The 12,112-nt window shown below is 35.4% G+C and overlaps 1 protein-coding gene and 1 long non-coding RNA gene across 5 annotated transcripts; both read left to right on the top strand.

Moving 5' to 3' along the window:
* The first annotated feature begins 1,421 nt into the window (after nucleotides 1–1,421).
* LOC118348765 lies at nucleotides 1,422–4,334 on the top strand. 4 transcript variants are annotated; one of them, XR_004801770.1, is made up of 3 exons: nucleotides 1,422–2,086; nucleotides 2,335–2,439; nucleotides 3,610–4,334. It is a non-coding gene; the product is annotated as an uncharacterized LOC118348765 (long non-coding RNA). The 4 variants fall into 4 exon arrangements; XR_004801767.1 differs by lacking the exon at nucleotides 3,610–4,334 and adding an exon at nucleotides 2,695–2,721; XR_004801769.1 differs by lacking the exon at nucleotides 3,610–4,334 and adding an exon at nucleotides 2,695–2,721 and having other exon boundaries at nucleotides 2,390–2,439.
* Nucleotides 4,335–8,125: 3,791 nt separating this feature from the next.
* On the top strand, nucleotides 8,126–9,034 carry LOC118348684 (disease resistance protein RUN1-like). Its single transcript, XM_035690790.1, has one exon. It carries the CDS (start codon nucleotides 8,126–8,128, stop codon nucleotides 9,032–9,034), a length of 909 nt encoding a protein of 302 aa, XP_035546683.1.
* The last annotated feature ends 3,078 nt before the right edge of the window (nucleotides 9,035–12,112 follow it).

Raw genomic sequence — 12,112 nt, forward strand, 5'->3', positions numbered from 1 at the left:
AAAGCCATTGAATCTTTTATGGACCTATTATTGGAAGTCACAAAAGTCTATCATTGTAAAGTCCACTAATTTGCTTTCGGCCTGACCGAATGGATCACGAACGTTAAAAGAGCATTATTGGAAGTCACAAAACAAAAGTATATTCTATATGCAGGTTGTTGCCAAGAAGTTGCCGACAATTTTCTCTTCTTTTTCTTTTCCACTTCAGAGACATTTGTCGGGAAATTAAATCGATCGAGAAAGATCTAACATCCAGAAGATTGGTGACAAAGACCTACTTAGATGCCACTTTAAGGATGTTCCCAATTAAGAAATTTCATTCTATCTTTTCTTTTAACACATTTGGTTTATATACCAAAAATATATCCAAGTCATGCATGTCATCAACATATTTACGAACAATTACGATTTTAATTCTCAGCATGAAATATTTTATAAAAACTTTATATTAAGTATATTTACATTATGATGAATTTTTTTACTGAGTCTTCTACTCATTTTATTTTGTTTATGTTTTTAAATCATCACAGGTTAAAATATTTATGAAGGTAGAGTTGCAAGGCGTGACTTGGTTTAGGGAGGCGTAATAGTAACCTAAATCATGTATAGAGATTTTAAGTTATTATTTTTATAGCACAGACTTCAAGAAATTTAATAAATGATTTTGCGTACTCTCTTATGATCTCAATTTGGAAAATATTAGCACTCTAGATGTGAGTTTGCTAATAAATGTTGTATATGTTGTTGCATCCCAAAGCATTTCGACATATGAGAAGACTTAAGAGTCTTTATAAATCGTAATGCACGTATTTCTTGCGGACCCAATTATCTCTCCGAGAAATTAAGAGTACTTGATTGGCCTCAATATCCTGGAGAGTCTTTGCCACATAATTTCCAAGGAAAGAAACTCATTATTTTGCTACTGCGTGATAGCCTGGTAAAGGAGTTGGGGGATGGATTGAAACCCAAAATACGTACACAATTATAATCATCATCAACGACTTTTTTTTTTTTTTTATCTTTTGAATTATGTAGTAAAGTCCATTAAACTTTTCCTCTTTTTCTTTTACAGAATTTGACTACTATGACTTTCTATAATTGTCAATTCTTAGAAAAGATTCCGGATCTTTCAAGCATCTCAAATTTGAAGCAATTGAGTGTATACAAATGCATGATTCCGTTGGATCTTTGGAAAATCTTTCTGTGTTGGATTTTGAAGGATGCTCTAAACTCCAAATCCTTCCAAGAAGCCTCAATTTGAGATCTTTACGTTGGCCTAATCTTAGTCAGTGCTCAAGCCTTCGTTATCTTCCTGAAATCGAGTGTAAAATGGAATTTTTAAGCTTGTATCTAAGTAACACCGCAATAGAAGAATTGCCTTTATCCATCGGGAAACCTGGTTGGACTTCGTTGTCTAGATCTATCGGGCTACCAAAAAATTTTGCGTCTCCTAATTGCTTGCATTCAGTTGCAACATTTAAGCCAACTCTATCTTGATTGTCCACTCCATGAATTGGCGCCTCCAACAAATTCAAGCAATGGGAGCACTGCATTACAAGTATCGAATCTTCAAATTAGTTGTTCCCATTCAGAATCAAATTTCTTTCCAATATCTAGTTTCTTTATCATGTTTAACTCCTCCGCTAGTTTGCTTCATTTAAATTGGTAAGGAGAGCAAATAAAAAAAGAAAAATGGATGAAGAAAGTAAAGTCGCCGTTTTTGAGACAATACCCTGTTTTCATAAAGTTTTGCCAAAATAGCTCATTTGGTATTCTTTTTTTCACTTAAATTGGTATTCTTCAATTTTTGTTTTCTATTCCTCTGTTGTCTCAGCAACCAAACTATGTATGGAGAGAGAGAGACGCATGCGCATGAGGAGATTGAGTCAGAGCAATGAATGTGTGGAATGAATGAAGTTGGGACTGTACTTTTGCCTTTTGTCTGGTAATTTTCTTTTGGGCTTTTCCATGTTTGCAGCATTGGAGCCTTACCACCCACTATTGATGCTACAATGACACACAGCTCCATCCAACATTTGATTGAGAACAAGTTTGTGCAGGGCAACCCAAGTATTGAATGCCGCATGTATGGTTTTGGTTTTGGTTTTGCTCTGAGTTTTGTACTATTTGTCTAATCTGGAAAAGGCATGTATTACCCCGTAAGATCTCTTTATGATTGTTTTTGCCAATGATATGGCCAATTTGTGTAAGAAATTCTAACTACGTACATGCATTTCTTTCCAAATCATGCCTTTCTATTTTCGGGTAGAAACTCTACTTGCTACATCATTACCAATGTAAGACTATGAGGATTCTTTCTATTTTCGGTGAAAGCAAACCAGGTAAATTCGAATTGAGAACTCATGATATTGAGCCACAATTCGGGTAGTTTCAGGTATCGAGAAAGCAGGGCAACTCAACTATTCCAAGCAGTTTCAGGTGAGATTTTCCTTTCATTTTTGTGTGTTCTCTATGGTATTTGAAGACTTGAAACTACCCTAACAGACTAGTTGAAGTGCAAAATTCCATTGGATCCCTAGAAAAGCTTTCTTATTTGAGTTTTGAGGGATGCTTCCACAATAATCACTTGGCTTTTTACTTTTTTCGTTTACTTATAGCCATTAGTTTGTTTCTTGGATGATGAATTCAAGTGTTGTGCTACCCTGAAAATTTTCTTCCATATCATTATTATAGCAGGTATCTGCCAAAAGTCAGAAAACACCTCTCCTTATTCAAAAACTCCCATTAAGCTAGGGAGCAAGTATCTTTGTCGTAATGGCTCTGTATTTTGTTCTGTTTTATAAATTCATCATCTAACACCAGCCTCATTTAGTACTAACCCTTTGTATTTTGTGTTTTTATCAAATTTTTACCATAAAAGTAGTGCGCTTAGACTTGTAGTCTTTGTAAATTAGGCATAGTTGTGATGCCCTTGTGTTTTCGGAAAATCGGATTCCATTGTTAAGAGTCCTTGATGATCTGTTTTCGAAAAATTGATGATCATCCTACATATACCAACTATCTTTATGAGTTATTAGAAATTGAAATTGTTAAGAGTTCGGTTAATGTCCAGCTGAGCGGAAGAGAAGAGATAAGTGGAATTGTATTGTATATTGCTCTGTTTTTTTAAAGAACATGGCATCTCTAGGTGTTTTATTTATGATGCTGAGATAACCTGTAATGGCTCAAATTGTATGAGAAAAGCATTTATTTCCAAATCATTAGCAACTTTACTTGCTACTCTTACCTCTTCATTATGGCCTTACTATTTCTAAGATTGTTATTCCTTTCAAATGGCCACATATAAGCGAAATAACCACGGATTATATTTTCTCTGATGGGTGGGAATAGCATCTGTGCTAAAAAAGAGTAAATGGTCATAGCATTAATGCCGTAATTTCTAGGATGCTTTGGTGAGACTTAATGATGTCATTATACAAGAGAAATCAGATGGGAAATCCAAAATAATCTATCTCAGTTATTAAAGATTTTAATGATGTCATTAATGAAGTGCCAAGGTGAGACTTAATGATGTCATTATACAAGAGAAATCAGTTTCTGGTCCATTCCTTTAGTTCAAGTTCTTACCTGGGTTCAATTTTCATTCAGATGGGAAAAGATATTGAAGTTTCATGTAGCAGTGAGAGAACATTCAAGCACTTGTGCAGCAGCGGGAGGAAACAACTCTGGGGGGCCATCATATTTGCCAAAACATGTCAACTCCATTCAATGCATCCAAATCAGAGTGAAGAAACTCTTCCAGTAATCACTGAAGCAGTCAACAGAAAACTGGATAAGTTGATCATTGAAGGAGATTTTCTAGTGCTAACCACAGCATTTCAAAAGCTCCCCCATAAACTTCGTTTCTCATAGACCATATATGTTGATACCAATCACTGTCATTCGCTAATTGCGGGAATTTCCACCTACAAAAACTCATGATATCTCAGTTGGAGTTGTTTTAGCTATAATTTATTCTGAGGGGTTCTAGCTGAGTATTCATATCAAGAGCATTTACATAATTTCAAGATGATCCCAGGCATTTGGAGAACGTACGTTGGACCTGATTTAGAACAAGTTAGTGCAGGGTAACCTAACTATTTCAGGCAGTTTCAGTAGCTTTAGTACTTGTGCCAAGTTTGAATGTGACCTGCAGTGCTAGTATATGTATGGTTTTGGTGTTGGTTTTGGTCTGAGTTTTGCAGCATTTGTGTAATCTGGCAAAGGCATTTAAATCTTAGATATCAAGCTAGTGGCTTTACTCTGCAAGACCTCTTTTTCATTATTTTTGCTAATGATACTGTCAATTTGTATATGCAATTCTGGCTATTGAGTCTATGTGGTAAATTCCTTTCATTTTTTCTTTTTTTTTTTTTGTCTTTTTTAACCGAATGTGACAACTATAACTTCCAATAATTGTCGTTTCTTAACAAATTTGAATAAATCAAACGGCCAGGTATCGAGTAGAGGAATTGAACAACATAATATATTTTCTCTGATGGATGGATGGATTCAAAGTTACCTATTATCATATTTAATAGGATGATGAATAGAATGATGATTTTCATGATCATCTTTTTCAACATGCATCTGTGCTAAAACTTGGAAAACAGAGTAAAGTCAATTGCTGTGGGACCAATTAATTGATCATTTTAAACTACTTCGAAAGTTTAAAGTTCTATCTTTGTGGGATACTCTTCTGTCTTTCTACAACAAAGTCATCATCTAAAAATAGAAAGAAAGAAGGCCGGAGAAGTTTTGACACTGGAAAAGGGAAAGAGAAAAGAAAAGAGAGAAAAGAGGAGGACAAGGGAAAACAGGGGAAAAGAGAAAAAGAAAGGATTTTTGTAATTTACAATACGGTAAGATGCATGACTTTCAAGTATGTTGCAGTGGAACCTATTCGAAAAATGTAGGTTTTAGTTATAAATATTTTAGAGTAAAAGGTGATGAAGAAATGCATTTGTAAGTGCATATATAAACACGCATGAACATCCGGCCGGCCTGGATGGGTAGTATAATATATATATTGACTGTGCGTTGAACTATTATAATTTTAGCAATTACCAAACTATTATATAGAGAATTTAATGCTTTACTGTATTGTCTCACCACGAAACAGACCAAATTGAAGGGCATGCTGATAGATTTACCTAAAGAAGACTTAATATGCCTGAGGTCAGAGGCATTCACGAAGATGAAAAAGCTGAGATATTTCATAAATCATAATGCATGCTTCTCTGAGAAAGAAGATAAATAATTGGTTGAGCAACCAAAAGATGTTGGCAATCATGCAGAATGCATTAGCTTGGTTTTGCTTGTTTTGGGTTCTCTCTGAGGCCCCGACCCCGAGGGTCCGGAGAGTTAACTCATGTCACTTAAAAATCATTTTCCTTCCACATAGTACATACTCTAATTTTTCTATATCGCACAAAATACTCATATATTTACATCAATTTCTCCAGAATAACTATTCTAAGACAATACAAAGTCTTAATATAAACCTCAATCTCCCAACAAATCATATCATTAGAGCACAACAAGCTTACTGAATGAAAATTCTCGATACCCATATAAACCTTTTATGCTTAAACCATCATTCTTAACTCTTCTCACTCATGCTCCATATCCTTGATCCTCAACTGAAACATTCAAATCATCTGAAAAAGATGGTGGAGATAAGGGGTGAGTTATCAACAACTCAGTAAGCAGAAAACATATACTAGTATGTAAACATGAGCCTTTTCAGAAAGTTTAGTATGAAGAAACAAAAACATTTTATTTTATATGCCGGTCTCCGAAAAACGTGTTATCAGAAAATTCAGAGCGACTTTTCAATCTTTTCATACTCAAAATCAACAATTCATATTTAAGGATCCATTTCATATTCAAAAACGCTTTGGCATAACATAACTGAACATCTTCATCTTATCATATCATATCATATACTATGTTTAACCCCCGTGGTAGGGTTGTGCTATCCCCGGTGGCCAAACCAGGCAGTATCATGTGGTGAACTTTCCCTTTTTCAATCTCGGAGCCCCGAGTGTGCACACAGGAAAGAACACGTAAAAAGACCACTTTGTTTTCAAAGTGGGTGCACTCATATCATATCATATCATGGTGGTACCAACCATATCACGTGAACCAGTATTATCTCAGAACCATATTCAGAACAGATAAGTATGCTAAAGTTTTATCATATCAAAACATGTGCGAAACATATTCATTTCATTTCCATCCTATCAAAAACAGATCTAAATCATTTCATATCACATGCATGAAAATCTCAATGATAACATATTCGCTCTTTTGCATATTTCATAAACATGTCAAATATTGCTCATGTCTACACATTTCATGTCAAAAACATTTCTTTTCTCTTTCATATGTATCTCATAAGGGAATGCGAAACATTTACTGAGGTTGTTTTTCACTTTTTCTTTTTAAAACAACATGCACATTTTTACAAACTAACCTCAGTTCATTTCTTTTTATGCAAATCTAGCATAGGAATCTAGCTTACCTGGACTTCTTAGCTTTTCAAAAATTTCCTAAAAAATATCGAGTCGACTATAAATCGTCACCTATAAAAATAATCACGTAATTTCTGTAAGTTTCCAATAAATCACATATTTCGATAATTAAGCCTAAGCTTCTTAAATAACCTGTTTTAAATTCCTCAAAACTTAAAACCTTCATAATCCCAAAATATATCATCACTTCCTAAAATCACCCATATCCGCCACAACCCACGTCATACACAAAACACCAATATTTAAACCCGAACAGCCAACAAATCTCATAGTCTAAACCAATCATACCAACAACTCCATCACCCAATCCAATCAACCCCGTTACTCCTCGGACGAAGTCCGGCACAACCAACCAATTTGTAGTAAATATGAGTTAGCGCGAAAATACATTTAAATTTCAAAAGTTATTTGAGAAAATACTTACAATGCTATAATATAATTTTGAAAGATCACGGAGGTGCTAGAAGTGGCGGCACAGCAACAGAACAGTGCCAAATGCACTGTGGCTGTGGGTCTCAAAAACTCACTTTTGAACGGGTACAAACGAAGACCCGAGATTGATAGGGAAGGGTTTAGGGATGTCGGTGAAGCCAATGGTGGTGGTTGTTGGCCGTGGGTGGCGGCGTAAATGGTGGTTGAAGGCCAAAATGCTCAAATCGGAGATGGAGATAGATGGGCTTCACCGGTGATAGATCGGAACCAAGAATGGGTGCATTAGGTAGCTGGGAGGTCGAGGATGGTGTGGTGAAAAGGTGGTGGCCAACGGTGGTGCGAAGGCGGCGCGCGAGCACCAAAAGCCGTGCGGCTTGAAGCCACGCATGGGGGAGTTTCGTGGCGCGGAAGGGGCTGAAAACACATGGCTGGGATCGCCGGCCGGAGGGGAAGAGGTTTGGAGGGGCGGTGTCGGCGGACGAAGGCGCACGGCGGCGGGCTAGAGGATGATGCACGGACGCGGGGGAGAGAAGGAGAAGTTGTTGCGCGCGGGAGAGAAGTAGGGGAGAGAAGAGAAAAAGAAGAAAAGGAAAGAGGAAAAAAGAGAAGAGGGAAAAAAGAAAAAGAGGAAAAAGAAAATGCAGGGAAAGAAATGAGGTCCAATCCTCACATCTTGGGTCTTAAAAATGATATAACGGAAACGATTTTAAAACTGCAAGTGAAATAAATTAATTCAAACACAGTGATTAAATTGAAAATAAATAATTAAACCCAACAATAAGTTAATTTAATTTGAGAAGAAATTTAAACGCATAACAATAATTAATTTAAAGAAAGTATTTCAAAATAATTTTCGTAAACTAAAAATCATAAAAATAGCCTAATTAAAAATCCAATAATTTTAAAACAAGATAATAAATTCTGAATCAATAAAAATAATTTCTTCATTAAAATACACTAAAATACGGAGTGTTACATTATTTCTCTTTTGAATTGATAGGAATGAATCTGAATTTATCCATAGAATCATTCAACTGGTGGACTCAAAAATAATAAATCAAACGTACTTTGAGGTTGCCAATCATCCAATTGGAGTGGTGCCTCGTGTAGAGCATGTATATTCCCTTTTAAGCATCGGAAATAATGATATTGTACATATGGTAGCGATCTTCGGAGTTGGTGGAATTGGAAAGACAACTATTACGAAAGCAGTATATAACAGGATTTCTTCTGAATTTGAAGGTAGTTGTTTCTTGAAAAACATCAGAGAAACTTCAAAGAGCGAGTATGGTCTGGTCCAACTGCAAGAGACTCTTCTTTCTGATATCCTAGGAGCATCTTGGGTTTATAATATTGGCCACATTGACAGAGGAATCAATGTGATAAAGAGAATTCGTTCTAAAAGAGTTCTTCTAATTCTTGATGATGTGGATGAGTGGGGACAGTTGAAAGCTTTGGCCGGAAATCGTGATTGGTTTGGTTTAGGAAGTAGAATCATTATAACAAGAAGGGATCAAAATTTACTGAGTAATCATGAAGTTGATGCAACATATGAATTGGAGGAATTGAACAATGATGAAGCTCTAGAGCTATTTAGTTTGTGTGCCTTCAAAAGAGAGAAACCGTTTGATAATTACTTGGAACTTTCCCAACGTATAATACGTTATGCTGGGGGCCTTCCTCTTGCTTTGGAAGTGCTTGGTTTGGATCTACATGGTAGAAGTAGACATGAATGGGAAAGTGCTTTGAAAGAATACATGATAAGAATTCCTCACAAGAAGATTCAAAAAATACTTAGAATGAGCTATGATGATTTGCGTGAAAGTGAGAAGAATATTTTTCTTGACATTGCATGTTTCTTTAAGGGAGAGAACGTAGATTATGTTGTCAAAATATTGGATAGTTGTGGTTTAAGTCCAAATATTGGAATAAAAAAACTGATGGATAAGTGTCTCATTACCATTGATGCTTGTAATAAATTTGAGATGCATGACTTGCTACAAGATATGGGTAGAGAAATTACTCGAGAAGAATCACCAGAAGAGCCCGGTGGACACAGTAGATAGTGGTATCATGAAGATATTCGCCATGTACTTGAAGAAAATCGTTAAGAATAACTTTCAAAAAATGATTTTAGTTTAAGCATATTTGGTAATTTACAAGAAAATACGGATTTTTTGCAACCAAAAACTTTGTCCACAAAACTCATTTATGTTGCAGTGAAACCAATTAGAAAAATGTAGATTTTTCTTATAATTGTTTTCGAGTAAATGGTGATCATGAAGAAACGCATTTGTAAGTGCATATATTATAATTCTAGCAGTTACTGAACTACTATATAGAGGATTTAATGCTTTACTGTATTGTCTCACCATGCAGGGAACAAACAAAATTGAAGGCATACTGATAGATTTACCTAAAGAAGACTTGATATGCTTGAGTTCGGAGGCATTCATGAAGATGAAAAACCTGAGATATTTCATAAATCATAATGCACTCTTCTCAGAGGCACCTAGTTATCTTTCTAACAAGAGTTAAGAGTACTTATTTGGAACAGATATCCGTCGCAATCACTGCCATATAATTTTCATGGAAAGAAACTGGTTGATCTTAGAATGAGGGGATTGCAGGTACAACCATTAATTAAAATATTTCTTTCCTTAATTTTAGTTATGTTGTAATCATATTTAAAGTGAACTTTATCTCCAATTTTGCTTTACAGAATTTCCAGAATATGACCAGAATGGACTTGTCTTTTTGTGAATCTCTGACAAAAACCCCCGATCTTTCTCGGATTCCAAATTTAGAGTGGCTGGATTTTGCTGATTGTACAAACTTAGTCGAGGTTCATGCTTCTGTTGGATCCCTTAATAAGCTTGAGCATCTCTCATTTGCCCGTTGCACTAAGCTTACCAGTTTGCCAACAAGCCTCAAGTTTAGGTGTCTTAAATTCCTCGCCGTTGAAGGTTGCTTAAGACTTCAAAATTTCCCTGAAATCGAGTTCGAAAGGGAATGTTTAAGGAAGCTTAGTTTGGCATACACCGATATAATAGAATTGCCTTTATTCATTGGGCACCTCTCTGGGCTTGAAGTATTAGATCCAAGAGGCTGCAAAAATCTTGTGCATCTCCCGACTGGCATTCTTCGATTTCGACATCTGAATACTCTTGTTCTCGCTGGCTGTTCAAAACTTGTTTTTATTCCAAATATCTTGAAGGATGATTGTTGCTCAATAGACCTTCCGGAGCTGGTATATTTGGATCTTCAAAATTATCACCTGCCAGACCCAGATATCATGATGAGTTTCAATCACTACTTTACTCTGCAGCGTTTAAATATTTCAGGGAGTGATGTTATTAGGCTTCCTGAAAGGTTGAAGAAGTTTGATGAGTTGAGGTCCCTTGAGTTAAAGAATTGCAAGAAACTTCAAGAAATTCTTGCACTGCCACCAAAAATAAAAGTCGTAAATGCAACTGGATGCATGTCATTGGAAAGATTTCCAGACGGATTAAAAAAACCGCACTTCTTTAAAAGTCAACCACGAGACCCACGATGGACTAAGCTGGCACAAAATTCCAATGGTGGTATCTATCTTGCTCATTCGTCTCTAGCAGGCACAAAATTTCAACAGTGTTTGTTTTTGTTTTCTTTTCAATATTTTTCTTTTCAATTTAGTTTTGAACTTCTTTGAATCTAATTTCTCTTTTTTTTTTTTTTTTCCTGATCTGCAGAGGATACTGATCATGATCCATTCTGCAGAATCATCTGCATTTATTGCATTATAAATGTTTCTGTGTGTGATGTATTCCAAGGCATCTGCTGTTATGCTTTTCAAAAGATGCTGTGTGAGGATTGTATATATGTTTTGTTTGAGGCTGTGAATTAAATAAAGTCGTTGTATTCAAAGTTTCTCGGTAAGTCTACTTGCATCCCTTTAAACCTTCGAAAATTCAAGTCCTACTGCGTAAAACAAACGTCCAGATCTCACACCCATTAATTTTCTGTATGAACTCAAGACTTTTGTAAGTTTATAGAGAAGACTTTGAGAAGTCTTTTGAACTCATGATAGAAGTTGTCATATCGGGAAAATTGGTGCATCGGTGGGTCCTATGGTTTACTAATTCAATTGTGTTCCATATTAATTTTCTCCGAGTGACAAGAAGCCCGAAAGAAGTTGCCAACAAGATACTCATCTTTTTTTTCTTTTATTTTTTCTCAGCTTCTCATCTTTCTTTTAATTTTCCTTTCATTTTTTTTAATTGAAGACACAACGCACATGACATTTGCCTGATTAATACACTTTTTTAAAAATAAGGAAGTTGCCTACAAGTTGGCTATTTTATTTATGTGTGAGTCTACACCCACTGTTGGGGCTCCTGCTATAGTACTTGCCTAAAAATACTTGCATCCCTTTACACGGTTTCAAATTCAAGTCCTACTGTGTAAAACAAACGTCGAGATCTCACCCGTATGAACTAAAAGACCTTTGAGATTTTCTAGCGTGGGAGAATAGAAGTTGTATAGATTGAGAAGACTTTTGAGAAGACTCTTGATCCCATTTCTGAGATATTTATGTATGGAGGAATTAAATTGGTGAAGCCTAACTTGGTAGCCATATGCATCGATCGGTGGGTCCTATGGTTTCACAATTCAATTGTGTACGTTACATATTATATTAATTACACGGTTTCAAATTCAAGTCCATATAAATCAACCGAGCAATTACTTTTGTTAGGATTTCAAATAAATTGACCGTCCAAACATCAATTACTCTTAGCTAATAATTAGCTGACAATTTAAAGGAAGTTGCCAATGTAAATGCATTTCTTACCTCTTCATCATGGCCTTACTATTTGAAATGGCCACAGATGTTCTGATTGGTGGGTACATAATCGATCTTATGAGGATTCTTTTCTATTTGAGAAATGATAGAGCTACCCAGATTTTGTACAGAATTTTTTTTTTTAATTTTTTTTTATTTAATGATTAAGAAAGTATTTTTTTTTTATTTTTAAAAATATTTAAGAAGTATTTTGAAATAAAAAAATTATACTAGTCGATACCGAATTTACACTCTTTCTATTTTGGATACTCTTTATCAATTTCCCGACGTGGGAACAACATCTGTGCTTAAAAACAGAGTA

This window comes from Juglans regia, chromosome 6 (genome assembly GCF_001411555.2).
Source record: "Juglans regia cultivar Chandler chromosome 6, Walnut 2.0, whole genome shotgun sequence".
Classification (NCBI taxonomy): Eukaryota; Viridiplantae; Streptophyta; class Magnoliopsida; order Fagales; family Juglandaceae; genus Juglans; species Juglans regia.